The sequence below is a fragment of the Protopterus annectens genome, chromosome 4.part1 (genome assembly GCF_019279795.1).
Source record: "Protopterus annectens isolate FY-2018-M chromosome 4.part1, PAN1.0, whole genome shotgun sequence".
Lineage (NCBI taxonomy): Eukaryota > Metazoa > Chordata > Ceratodontiformes > Protopteridae > Protopterus > Protopterus annectens.
Genome location: NC_056734.1, coordinates 170,413,472 through 170,428,899, shown reverse-complemented (window position 1 = coordinate 170,428,899; position 15,428 = coordinate 170,413,472). Strand labels below are relative to the sequence as shown.

The 15,428-nt window shown below is 37.5% G+C and overlaps 1 protein-coding gene across 1 annotated transcript in view; it reads left to right on the top strand.

Annotated features, from left to right (window-relative positions):
• The first annotated feature begins 2,636 nt into the window (after positions 1-2,636).
• SAMD7 (sterile alpha motif domain containing 7) overlaps positions 2,637-15,428 on the top strand; it is a 212,473-nt gene continuing 199,681 nt past the window's right edge. Inside the window, exons 1-2 of the mRNA XM_044070749.1 lie at positions 2,637-2,739; positions 11,977-11,979. Of these exons, the coding sequence (XP_043926684.1) occupies positions 2,637-2,739; positions 11,977-11,979 (106 nt within the window). The remainder of the gene's footprint in view (positions 2,740-11,976; positions 11,980-15,428) is intronic.

Sequence of the window (15,428 nt, the reverse complement as noted above, 5' to 3'; positions counted from 1 at the left end):
GGTTACTGGTGGGGGATCTATAGCTAGCAATGATGTGGTATGGTACTTTCCCAATAGTTAATTGGACAAGTAGTAGTTCCAGAGAGTTATGTTGTTTGACGAGCTTTGAAATGTATTTGGTTTTACTGAAGATGGAAACACCTCCATCTTTGGTTTCTTCATGCTAATTTTTAGGTCTGAATGTGTGGAAGGCATTGTAGCCTTGCATGGCCGAGGTGCTCTCTGTGGCCTTGAACCATGTCTCGGTAACTGCACAGACGTCAGCTTCCTCTAAGATCAGGAGTGCTTCCAGGGAGTGCAGTTTCATGTTTGAACTCCTAGCATTAAGCATCATGACCCCATGGGGGAGGCAAGGGCCTTTGCCAGTATCCGAAAGCCTAGAAAGGATAGGTATGGACCATGTCTAGCAAAGCAGCAAGGTCTGTCTACCATATCCTCCCAGGCTGACAGATACTGGATCCCCCTGGACTAACACCAGAAGCTGAGCCAATTATTGAAGTCAGTTATTTTTTGTTTATATTGTGGCATCATCCTGGGTGAGGGTAAGATACTGCTTAGGGCTAAGGACATACCTGTCTGGGACACATTATCAGAGACTTCCATCATGCCTCTCTTTATATACTCCAGAGAGGTACATCTCAAGTCTTTCACTCCAGCATGGACTATGACAGAGTCATAATGGTACTTGTTGTTAAGTGACTTGAGTGCATGCATGATTTGTCAGATCCTGGCACCTGATAGGCAACTGACTGTGACCTTCTCCTTGTCCAGTCTGGTGAGAAGGACATCTATGTGTCTCACTATGGAGTCGCCTATGTAAAAGACCTTTAATGTGTTTTGCATTAGGGTCTTATTTGATGAGACACAGGTGTGTGTGTGTGTGTGTGTGTGTGTGTGTGTGTGTGTGTGTGTGTGTGTGTGTGTGTGTTGATATGTGCAGTGGTTTCATTCTGCTTAGTGATGAGTGTGGCTGGTGTATGTTTGGGAGATCCCTGTTCTTTTGGTGGGCTTTTAGTTAGTACCTCCACGTATGTGGGTTTATTCCTCAGTGGTGCAGTGGTAGCGTTGTTCCTCACAGCAAGAGGTTCTCCTGTTTGATTCTTGGCTGGAGTGCGGGGAGTACCTTCTGTGTGGAGTCTACATGTCCTCACCATGGTTGTTTGAGAGTTTGAAAGATATGCGTAAATGGGCGTGCCATCATTGAAGGTTGGATGTCCAGCTGGCACCTCGGCGTTCGTGAAAATCTACTGCCAATCGGAGTTCCACTGTGGCGACCCCTAACCGGAAAAGCCGAAAGACAAACAACAACCTTATTTTGTGTAAGAGATGAGGTTTGCTTGAGATGTGAAGCTGGTTGTAACTGTACTTAAAAAAACATGAAATGCAGAAATGTATTTAGTTATTTATAATACAAGGGCCAAAATAAAATTCCCTCAGGGAAAAAGATGCAAGTGTTCCTTCTTGATTAATATCTGTGCCAGTTTTAAAAAATACAGTTAAAATTATATTCTTTTCCAATTTCTAAAGGTAGCAAAATCTACTTGTATTCAGCACTCAAAGTTGTATCTGTTAATACATCTGATGATTGTTCTAGTTTCTCTTTTGAACGTTTGGGACTTTACACTCTGTGTACTGCTATGAATTAAATTTTACACTCTTTAGGGTAGGCATGATTACATTTCAAATTTGCCATGCAGATGTCACACCAAGGGCATGGCTTGCTACTGCATATCAAAGTGTGTTTTAATCTGAACAATCATCTATTATTAAATGCACCTATGCAGAATACTCATAAATGTGAACTCTAAAATGTCAGGAGGTATATTTTGTATTAATTCTGAAATAACAGTGTCCTGGAGAATTTCCTTTATCCAACATACAGTGATCTCAGAATTAGCATAAATGCAGAGCTGCGGGGAATGCATTTACCTCGACTTTTAATTTTCATTCTTTTCATTTGCAGTGTCTGTTTGAAATATGTAGTAATGAATACGTTTGTATTGAACATTATTAATGTAGCATCTACACACACATATATATTTTTGTGTGTGTGTGTGTGCACATGACAAACACATGCGCACACACACACACACACACACACACACACACACACACACACACACGCACGCATGCACACACACACACACACACACACACACACACACACACACACACACACACACACCCGCACTGGCCAGCCAATCGGTATTGGCTCTAAATGATGACAAATGGTGATGTGACACCTGGATCCCATGTGCAAAAATGGGAAAAAAGGGCAGTGGATGGGTGCCTGTGTGTATTGCCATTTTTGCCTTGCACATTTGATTATGAGTTCATAAGAATACATTTTTTTTTACTAGAATTATACTTAATTTCTACTGTTCCTATTAAGCAACATGCAAATATACAAAGACAGACAAAGGAATGCAAGTATCTATAAATGCACTTAATATGACAATTCAAAATAAATATGAGTTTTAAAAAATACAATGGTAAGAATGGTTAAAAATACAGATACAGCCTGCAGTAAAGTGATTTTGCACAATTATACAAAAATGCAAGTAGTTAAATAATAAGTTGTGTTTACTTACAGCAGATACAATCAGACATTTTAAAGTGAATGCAATCTGTGTGGTATGACACCAAGAGACCACCTAAGAAGCATGTCATCAGCTAGTGACCAAGGAATACTAGATGACAGGCACTTGTACAGACTAGCCCATGGCCTTACAGCTGGAGGTAAGAAATAACAATATGATCTGTTTTATTATATTGTGCTCATGCTGCACAAAGTTTTCTTCCCATATGAATCAATTACTTGAACAGCAGTTATTTCAGCCTCTAGGTAAAAGGACTCCTGTACAATAGAAAATACTGTCTAGCACACTGTACATATTTTCACAGAATGTTCAGATTTTTGCCTCTTATGTTTGGTCTGTTTTTCATAAAATTGTGGTTTTCTGGCAAATTAGTGGCAAATTTTGAGTTTCAGACTTCACACCCTTCAGAAAATTCATCCTAATGCAAAACATATTATTCTATCAATGTACTAAGTTTGTAAGTGCAATATTTAAAAATTATCCTTCTTTTTGGGTCTTTGTCCCACTTTTACTAATGGCTTTGTCCAGATTTCATACTCTTAAGAAGCTGAGAGGTATGCTATATGTTATGCAGAAGAAGGCATACTTGAATGCATGCTCCCCACACTCATTTCTAATGCAAACAACTTTACATCCCAGTGGTACATATGCATTAGGATCCACATCAAGTATATTTCAAGTCGGCTTAGTATGGCTTTATGGCATTAAGCTGCCTCTCTGACTTCTCTTAACATGGGAGGAGTGTGAATAAACAGCAACAGCACCCTCTGTGGGCAGGCAGACTAAATAGATTGAACAGGCAGATACTTTTGTTTAGCTGACAACCAATGTTTACACTGTTACTGAAACATAAATCAAAATGTATTAATATAACTTTCCATATAGACTATTCTCATAGGAAATATGCACTGAGAACTGCCTTTTCAACCAGCATGTTATGTAGTTAATTATGAATGTGATACAAATCCACCTGTTTTAAAACAGTAGTGTCACAAACTTGGGATATCCTACCAGTTTTCTGCAAAAATATAGATAAAACAAGCCTAGGTATAAGCTGACTGTGATTTATGTGGAAATACAGTGTTCAGCTTAGAAAACCAACACTAGATGGAAGAGAAAGAAAAGACAACCTGATAAAAGGCAGGACAGAAAACACAGTCAGTCTGGCACCATGCCATACAAAAAGCATAACCGAGTACCCAGTACAGGTAGTTTAAGAGCAGGGCAATTGTAAGTACAAGTAGAGCAACATGAGATACTTCTGCAAGTTGCCATGTCAAGCAACAGGTCCTGCAGAAACAATAAACCAACATTACACGCAACAGCAATGAAGCAGCCTGCCAGCTCGTAGCAGCAAGCAAAGATAATCTAGCAACACAAAAAGGACAGTTCTGCTGTAGGTAGAAGAAAAAGTGGAGAAACTCTAGTACAATTTGAAACAGCAAGCCTAGTAAGTTTATAATCAGATGCAGTAGCAAGCCTAAATAATCCACAGCCAAGACTGCAGAATATAGATGAAAGAAGAGATGTTGAGATGTACCCATTCTGTGGGACAGAAGATCAATAGGACTGCATGACAATACTCCTCTTCTTGGAGCATTTCTTCAAGTTAAACACTAGTCGTTGCATGTTATTAACAAACTTCTATTTCTATTTAGTATAACTGTATGAAATACTAATATCATGAGTCTGTGATGCTGATTGGTCGGTTTTACACGCAGTGTAAACCACTTTTGGTTTCTCTAACCTTGATGCCTGACATTTTTTTTCTGGTCATAAATGTAGCATGAAACTCTTCAGGTTCAAATCTGATTGGTGCAGTTGTGTGCTCTATATGTGCCGTGATTGCTCTAGTGCATTCTGTTTACAAATACAAGGTTCCTAAAGAGAATAAGTAGGCAACAGTGAAAACTGGCAGTTGTACTAAAACCTTATGATTGTTAACATAATAAATGACAGTTAACAACTGCAGATGTTATTAGTTAAGTAGCTCTTTTTTATATTAGTTGTCATAGTGTACATCTTATTCTATTTATTATTTTAACACATGGAAAGTGTCACCACCAACTTAATATTTCTTACTGTCATATGGAATTCCAACCCCTCTAGTGTATCCTCCAGAATCCAGTCAGCACTAAGAGTCCACACAAAACATTATATTTTTGTGACAGTGGGAAAAAGAATATGTTAGAAGAAATGAAATTATAGTCAAGTTTAGGACTTCCAAAGCAAAGGGGAGTTTTTTTAAGTATTCAGTCACAAAGCAAGAAAAGCTCACTCTTTACGAAATTTTTTAGAAAAGCAAGGCAGGCAGTCCAAACCTATCATGACAGACCGCTGTGTCTTATTTTCTCATTCCAATCAACTAATTAATAAGTTATATATCATTTTAAGTAAATTTAATATTATTTCTCTCTAATGTAACTAAATAAATTCACATATTTCATTGTTTAAAGATTCAGAAGAAGAACATACTCCCAGAAATGTCACGACAAGTCATAGAAACACATAAATAAATATTATGAAAAAGGTCAGTACAACAGCCATCCTAGCAGCCATTTGATATAGATAATTACATCAAGCAATTCTAAAGTAATGAATAAACTTTACTTGGTTTAAATGTGACGGATAAGTTGCAACACTTTGAAAACTATTGTCACAGGAAACGCTACAAACACTAGATTTAAAGTAAAGTTATGAAAAATGGCTATAGAAAATTTGCATGATATGTATGACACACTGACAGGAGGGACAGGCTTTTACATTAATGCAAATGCCATTATTTTGAACCTGAAAAAATGCACAGTTTAAGATATATGAACTTACAGAACTAGTGAAACAAACCAATGAAACATCTAATTGATAAACATAAGCATGACTGATGGTCAGGAACTGCAAGTCACTGACACTGAGTATAAAATAAGACTTGAATAAACCAGAGCTGTATATCTTAAAGCTGAGAACAAAAGCCCTTGGTAACCTGACCTGACAAAAAGAGATTTGTTAAAGTATGTAAGAACCCTAGATCTATCCGAAGATAATGCCAAATAAAAAAAAAAAAAAACAAAAGCATGGTGCAGAAGCAGTGGTTGATGCACATGTATCTAATACTCAGTTTATCAAACCAATTAAAAAGTATATACAGCATCCCAGACATGAATAACAGAAAAAAAGAACAACAAAAAAAAACTATGAAGATTTCAGTATTCAGAAATTATGAATGTGGATTTATCCAAAAGAGCAACTTCCAGTAGCTGGGTCTCTAGTGACAAGCATGGATTCATGTTGATCCATCAAAGGTGGTTTCAACGAACACAAATAATTGAAACTAGTTCACCAAAACTGCCTTCAGTGAAAGTTGAAATAGTTTTTTTTTTTGTAGGGGGGCCTGCACTCCTCCATGTGGGAGGACATCCACCCACACCTCCCAGAATTATATATTAACAACTTTGAGGCCGCACAACAGCGAAGAAAAAGACAACCTTCACTTTTGTCAAAGGGGGTTTTGGCAAACTGGCTTTGGTTTCCTTGCATTCACTGAAATAACCTTCAGAGGACTGACATGCTCCTGACAAGCATAATAACTTTTCAAATGGAGCAGATCAAACCTATACAAGCAAATTTCAAATTGGTTATAGCTCAAAGAAGCATGCCAGCAAGACTTTACACTAATTATGGCATGGTTTGTTGTCGGGAAAGCTTGACTGGTGGTCTCAAAGCATAGATATGTGTACTTTAATGCCCCTTTTTAACAGAAATATACCATTTAATTTCATTTAATTTCAGTAATCATTTTAACATGAAATAAAATGCTCATTCAGTACACACACCTCTTAAAACACTACGTATACCAATTCAGTCCAGCAATCCTGGGCTTATAAGTATATAAAACAATGTCTGAACACTTGAAATACAGAAAGCGCATGTTTAATATGAAACAAATAATAAAACATCTTAGGCACAAACATACTGAAAATGAATTCATCAAGCATAACTGATATAAAACAATTAACAGATGCATTGCTACATTTTTTTCAATTATAACTGCTAATGTGTCACTGAGAAAAAAATTCACAAACATGACCAAGTGATTACATATATAGTAAATATTTTCTATTTTGTCAGTGTCTTGAGCATATGAAAATATTTGTTAAGGTTTAAGGCATTTTATCCTTAAAGGTAAAGAGCAGTCTTGAGCTACAGAAATATTTTTTAAGATTTTAAGGCATTTATCCTTAGAGGTAAAGAGCACCACATACTGTCAGTGTTTAGTTCTAAAATAATTAAACAATATTTATGATCTGTAAGGGAGGCTTCCCCCAACCTCCAACTCGAGCACTGTATTATTCAAAAAATTATTTAAGCCATAATTAATTACTGAGAAAATTATTGAGAAAAAAAGGACTGCACAGATATAGACTTAATTTCAGTTCTGCATATGTCATGCTTGTAATGACTGCAAATGACCACATAGGTAATTATGCTCCTAAAGGCTTTTCTCATTAAAGATACAGTGTACCGTCCAATGGACATATACCCTGTAACTTTTCTGCTATAAATATAAATAAATAAATAATATTTATTTTATAGTTGGAGCCTAAGGAAGACTATATGAGTGGTATACACATGCTACTTAATTACTGACAAAAACAATCTGGCAATTATATTTAATTATTGAGAAAAAAATCTGACTATACACACATACTATTTAATTACTGAAAAACTAATCTGACTACTGGGTAAATGTAATTTAATTACTGAGAAAAAAAAGTACAATTTTTTTAATTCAAGTTGTGTCAATGTTTAGACATTTCTTCATTTGTAGGCAGTAGATATTAATTTAAAGTTTTATTTATTTTGAAATTATGCACTCGAAGATGAGTGCATCTGTCAGTCTTCTATACTATGCATCAGAAGGGTGGTACCAGGGTGGAGCTTGCTGCTGCACATCTGATGTGGTGCTCCTTTGAGATATGACTATCAGATTCAATAAAAAACATGGCATGCTAATCACACCCACAGCAGAGAAGAACAGATCATAAATGCCAATAGTTCAGATAATTATGCATACGTTGTTATAAATTACATAGGCAGGGTTCAGCTAAAGGTGACAATATACATGCATACGTGGTATCACAGTTAAAATGCTTAAAGATTCAGAAGAATCAGCAATCATAATCAGCAAGGCAGTTTTCTCTACTTTACATAAAACACTAGCTTTAAAAACTGTAAAACAGAAAACATCCCACACAAAAGTAAACTACCCCTGCCAGTCAAAGGAGTATTTGAAACTGTGTTTACAGCAAAAAGAACAAAAACAAGTCAAAGATGTCTACATTGAAATTAATAGGATGGTTACTGTTATGCTGCCATACTGCAGAAAAATATGCTTAATCAAGATAGTGAATGTTTTAAAACAATGAGAGGGAAAACAATACCAGAAACTATACAAGACTACAAAGGGATATTCAGTGGTACAGATAAGATAGAAAAACATCTGGAATAAAACATAAATATACAGCTCAAAAGCCTTTCACATCAGAAATGAACTAAACAGAGATGAAAAAAACTGAAAATATATAAACACGAGAAGGAAAATATAAGAGACTTCATATCACAACACTACATCAAAAATGAGCAAATAATAATCAAAAGTGGTTGTAATAAATTTCATGGTACTTGGTACAGTCCCAAAAGCTGTCATGTTAGATGAGATATAACTGTACAAAGTGCATCAGGAGGGTGGCACCAGGGTGAAGTTTGTTACTGCACATCTGACGTGATGTGCCTTTTAGATATGACATTTGTTCAGTGATATATGTTCACACTTTCATAACATATTTTTCATATTTTGTCAACTGCTACTATTTTGTAGTTGTACAATTTTATGAGCCTTCTGGCACACCTGGTTGCGGAAAAGACTCTAAAGATATGACAGATTGACAGATTCATTCATACATACATACACACATAAGCCACCTTAAAAATGTAACTATAATAAATATAACTATCATGACATTTTTATGTCAAAATGTTTATCATTTGTAGATATTTACAAGAGCCAGTATTAACCTGTCAGAAAATGCACTACAGGTAGTATTTACACATCTAAAATGACTGGAGACAAGACTAAAGTGAGTATTTAAATTTTAAATGTCTTAATACATCGAAGAAAAATGACTGCAGCAGGGACTCAGAAATTTTCAATGCAAAAAGTATGAAAAGATTGTTCTGTAACTTCTTCTTTAAAATAAATGGTAAACATAATGTTCAAAATCACTTCTTTTAGCCTCTGAACCTGAGCCTCATGGTTATCCAAGGCCAGGGGTGATATAATCAGTCTAAGCCCCACAGACACTTGCAGTGAACTCACCAAGGATTCCTGGCAGGACTCTCCAGATTCATATGTAATAAGCCTGGGTAGGAGCTCGGCTAGGACATACTATAATACTGAGGAAAAGCAGTCATGATTTACAATGGTGACTGATATTTTACTGATGGGACTAGCTGCTACTGGGTTCGGTATCCAAGAAGTCTGAGTCTTCTACCTGGTCAAAAATATGTAATGAAGCTTTTCAGCTACAACTCTACCTGAAGTGGCTGTGAGCTGTGGATGTGCAGGACTGGATCTTGGGTATTACATTTTCAAATGCAGTGTTTTTAGACAGAATATTGAAATGAGTTTGAAAACAAAACTTGACACCTGTATGAAAGTACCTGCCAAATATGCAACAACTGCAATGGGATGACACCCGTTTCAGGATTAATTTCACTGCTAAATGCCCTTTGGTACCAGATATATACTTGCTTCCCTGTGACTCTGAACTGGATTATCCAGGCTATAAAACCATGAATGAATGAATGAATGAATGAATGAATGAATGAATGAATGAATGATGATAAGTCGAATCTTGTTATTTAAGATGCTCCTGTTTTGTATATGGTTGTCATAATGTAAATGCTTCAGTTTTATTATTTAAATTGTCCCAGATATTTAATGTTTTTGGTTGAGAAGTTCAACTTGGCTGCCATATCCCATAGAATTCAAGCACTTCAAGGAGTACAACCTGCTTTAGGCCAGCTGATGTATTTCTGATCATGGTGGAGTCAAAGCCAGTGCAGTGATTATCATGTTTCATGGTAACTCTCCTTTCAGTATTGTTAATCTTCTGCACAGTACAGACAAGTTGCAGCTAAGATTTATAAAAGAACATGTCAGTGGAAAGGTCATTTGTTTACACACGCACACACACACACACACACACACACATATATATATATATATAATATATATATATATATAGTTATTGTAGAGCCCACATTCTACCTCTCAGTAGTCATCTTGGGATTAGTGCTTCTGTTTTCTCCTGGTGAGAGAAGGAGTACAGAGACATTATTTCCTGGAGACTGCTGATCACCAGAAAGCCTAATAACTGCTTTATAGGTGACAGCTTGGAATCTGTGCTTATATTCTGGTCCTGGTGAGAGAAGAAGCAGAGTGCATTGATTCCTGACTGTTTCTGGTTGGAGAGTGAGTGTTTGTGCTTAACATTCCTTATTGGTCTGGTTGCTATTCAAGGCATCTACCAAAAAAAGGCTACAAGCTTACAGACTCTTGCATCATCTGGGACAAGACTGTGGATCACCAAACAGGCTGTGCCTACTTCTCTTCTTGGGATTGGTGTTAACATTTTGCTTCTGGTGAGAGAAGAAGCAAAGGAGCATTGTATCCCAGCAGAGTGAAGCTGTGGTGAGACCAGCATTAGTAGTAGCCAGGCAGTAGCCATTCATGTGACTACCCTCTTTTTATCATTCTTGACAAGCTAATTTTTTGTTTTCAGTAAGTACTGCTTGATTTGTTTCTAACTTCAGAATATCTGCCAAAATACATCATCCTTAAATTGTCAGGGTTTATGTATTAGTTTCCTCTCAAGTGTTTGGCAGTGCTCTGTACAGACTTAGACACCTTGAGTGACATTTTTCCTGTAAAAGCACAATTGAAATTTTTCCAAAAACTAGTTGTACACAGGACAAGTAGTTTGCAGCGATACGCACTGTCCACATAGTTGCAAACCGGATACTCTTGACAGTGATTGATATTCTCACTCCAACTGTCTAATCAATAATAAAGGGTCTGTTGCCATGCATATGAACTTTCCTACTGTCTCCATTACCATCTTGGTGGATATGGGCATCCTGAGGCAATGTAGAAATTCCCTCATGTTTACTGACAACCAGTTAATTCTCAAATAAACTGATATGGTATGTGAGAGATGTACTTACACAATGTCACTGGAGGCAAAGCTCTCACATAAAAGTACTGCTAATGTCAACAAGGTTGTCAGTAGTACACGTGCTGCACCCATCACACACAATTCAAAGCAGACATATCGACCCACATATGCTGAGGCACTTACATGTAACCTTCCTAAACCACAAAGACCTCCTAGATGAAGTACACATAACTAATACCCTCAGCAGCCCCAAATGCTCTCTTTCAAAACAACACCTACATCAACACATAGAGCTAAATCTCATGTAGCCTCTACCTCTAAGCCCATAAGGCAAGTCACCACACAGTCCAACATTCTAGTAACTGGAGACTCCATTGTGAGACACACTGATATCCTCTCATCAGGCTGAGTAAGGAAAAGTCACAGTCAGTTGTTTATCAGGCGCTAGGATCCACCACATTATGCATGCACTCAGGTCATTGGACCACAATTACCAATATGACCTCAGACATAGTCCATGTGGGAGTAAATGACCTGAGACGTATCTACCTAGACTATATGAAGAGAGACATCATGGAGGTCTCGGAATATCGAATATGTGTCTCAGGCTGGTATGATCCTAGCATTGAACAGCATTTTACCTTCTCCAAGGATGATGTCACAATATGAACAAAAGATGATTGACTTTAATATTTGGCTTAGTTTCTGGTGTCATTCTAAGGGGGTGCAATATATGTCAGCATGGGAGAAGATGGTAAACAGATCATGCTGCTTTGCCAGGGATGGTCTGCACCTCTCCCATCTACGAATTGGAATAGTAGCTAAAACTTTGTCTTCTCCCATAGTGCTTTTTTAGGCAATGCCAAACTGAAAGTACTTCCAACAGAGCAAATCAAAACCAAGAAAATCTAAAGGTATTACTGCTCAGTTCTAGGAGTATAAACAAAAAACCCCACTCCCTAGTAGCTATCTTTACCCTAGAGAATGCTGATGTTCGTCCGGTCACTGAAACATGATTTAAAGCCACGGAGAGCACACCAGCAGTGCAAGGTTATAATGCCTTCCGCACATTTAAGCCAGCTACTTCACAGGCAGGGACTATAGGTGGAGGTGTCTACATCAAAAATAAATATACTTTAAAGCTGGTCATACAGGACAATGCACTTGAGGTGCTCCATGTTCAAATCATCATAGGTAAAATCCAATACCACTTTCTTGCAAGCTATAGGTCCCCCTCTATGACCCAGGAAACCCACACCATGTATTTAAACTTATTAGAAACACTAATCATCTAACCCAATACCATATTCATGGGTGACTTTAATTACCCCACTATTAACTGGGAATCCTATACGACACCAAACATACATGCACAGAGGTTCCTGGATTTTGTAAACACAAACACCCTAGACCAGTTAGTCAGTAGACCAACCAGGGATGCAACCATGCTGGATCTGGTCCTCACTAATATGGGAGATTGCTGCACACCCCCTACTGTAATGCCTTCCTGCTAAGGTCAGAACACAAAATGGTCTCCTTTGAAGTAAAAATAAAACATGGAACCCCAGCTAAACCTGGAATATTTAGGAACTATTCTAACGCTAACCTCCTGCTATTAAGTGAGATCTTGGTAAAATTTCAAGCCTCCATAAACCCTGAGAACACTGCTACCTATGCAGAACTGTTCACAGAAACCCTGTACAAGCATATTAAAACTGCATAGAGGCACCTGTACTTACCAAGAAGAAGTACAGAAATAACTTAAAAAACAAGCCACCCTGGTGAAATCACAAAATCAATAAGCTGTATAACAGGACGAAGAAAATCATGGCAAAAATTGGGAGTTGCAGCACCCAGCAAGATAAAAGCTCTCTCTTCAAACTAAACAAACAACTCATAGGACAAATAAAGTCTACCAAAGCCAAATTTGAGGTAAGTTTGGCCTCCCAGGGGGAGGACAACCACAAAACAATCTTTAGCTATGCCCGCAACCTCAAAGGCAATACACAATTGTGTCCAGAGCTCATTGTAAATGGAGCCACCTATACCGAGCCAGAAGATATAGCAAACCTCCTGGCTGATAACTTCAGCTCCAACTTTACCCATCTCTCCCCATCAGCCTTCCCTATGGAAATATCATCAACTATAACCCCCCCTATTGTCACTAGGGAACAGGTCTTTAATGCTGTCTCTAAGACCAGGAACACTGCATCAATAAGCACAGACAATATCCCAGAATGCCTTCTAAATATAGTGAAATATGACCTTTCAGGGCCTCTGGAATTACTATTTAACTGTAGCCCCCAAACAGGCTTTGTGCCTCATGATTGGAGAAAAGCAACAGTGATCCTTCTACACAAAGGTGGGCCATCTACAGACCCTGGAAACTACAGACCCATAAGTCTCATTAGTCTTGTATGTAAAGCCATGAAAAGAATTATCATGGGGATGATCAACAGAGATATAGTAAACCTCCAGACACTAGACCCAACCCAGTATGGTTTAATCAAGGGCAGATCTTTCCTACTCAGCCTGGTGGACTTTTTTGAGAAGGTCGCCAAAGCAATGGATGAGGGCAAAATCGTTCACACTGCCTACGTTGACCTGGCCAAGGCATTTGACACAATACCCCACTCAGGCATTGTTGACAAACTCAAGAGGTTAGGTACAAACCCATATGCTACCCAGTGGATAGCGAACTGGCTCACAGACAGGACCCAGGAAGTTACAATTAGGGAGTCCATAAGCAGTGCTATGTGCATTATGCTATATCTTTCTTGTGTACCGTTCACTACTGATGGGAATTCCCCAGCACATTGAACAATTTTGTGTTAGAATACTAATGTATCATAATCTAAGTGTATATTTAATTGTTTTTGTTAGCTTATTGTTTTTTGTTAACCAGACAAAGCCCTGAGACGCATGGAGCTTTTTTAGTGTTGGCTCGGGTACACCATCTAGTTAAACTGTTTGCTCACAGTCACACAATGGAGGCTGAGAGAATCAATCCTTGGCCTACAGGAAGCAGCTTGTTAACAGTTAATAGCCGCTTTACTAAATGCCAGACAGTTATATTAGTCAAACTCAAGCCATGAGCCCTAGATCATCAGACATGTGACCAGAATATGCAACAAAATAGTAGGCAGAGCTCTACCCTGTCCAGTATTTTATTTCCAGGGGATTAAGTAGGCTAGCAAATGTTTCTGAAGTCATATTATATATATATATATATATATATATATATATATATATATATATATATATATATATATGTATATATATATATATATATATATATATATATATATATATATATATATATATATATATATCTTGCTTTTTGTTGGAGGTTGACACCTTGGCATGTGCTTTCAGTGACCTGCAAAACTTACTTACCCCATGTATGTTATCATCCTATAACACTATGATCTCCAAAATCTGTCCCATCCTAGAAGTGTCTTGCATGTCCACCTCACGCATTGGAAGCAGTTTAATTTCTAAACACTCTTAACCTTTTACCTTTCCATGCTGTCTCTCTAAAATGCCAGACTCTTTATATAATGTAAACAGCTGCTATGCACTGTTGTCGAAAATCCTGAACCAGGAATCATAAGTCCTTTGCCCCATTTGTATTCTAAAACCTTATTGGACTTTTGTTTCTATATCCATAAACTGGTGTTAATTAAGATATACTTCCCATTCTGGAAGTTTTGCTCCTTGGTTTGAGCACTCCACTACCATTGGACAATATGCCCACTGTAATGACCACATTTTATACCAGCAGCACACATGGGAAAAAATAGCTTTGAGCATTATATTCCATGCAAGAGAATTCCTCATCTTAGGAACTCCCCTACCATGTCATCTCCCCATAAATTAAGTTTTGATGTGTGGAGGTATCACAGCTGTTGAGAAAAGTCCAGGTCTCTCCTTTCAGTAGAACTTTACATCAATAGTAATTCTACATTCATCGCTTTCACGTACAATAAAATCTTTTTAATAATTTGGTATCCATAGTTTGAGCAAATAAGGACTACAATCCACAAAGAGATCCTCTGTGAAACAAAGGATTTAGGAAATTACGTGCTGATATATTAGAAAAAAATGTCTTAAAAAGTGTTACTCCATATTATAGCCACCCATTTACATACTTCTTCAGTCTTTTGGATTTACTAACTCCTGATTGGGGGGGGGGGGGGTCTTGTCAGTCTGAAAGCTTGTGTACTTGTATTGTAAACCCTATGTTGATTCACTAAAAGGTATCACATTACATTTGTTTTCCACTGTCTTTTGCTTTCCTTAATCCACAATGGAGAATAAACTCTCTTTGTTGGTTAAGACTTGTTTCTAGAAAAAAATAATGTCCAGAAAAGAACTTTGTTATCGCAGTCTAGCTGAGCTCTCCATTGCTGCCCCTTTCTCTATTGATTCATCTTGCTGCCTTCTATCATACAGATGCTCTGTTCGATGAGCTCTACTATTCCATGTCACTTCATATCATGCTAGAATGCCTGATCCTAAATTGGATGGACCTACTGCATCCATTTCCTCTAACTCTATCTCCAACATGAACCCTCTTCTTGGAGGGGTCTTT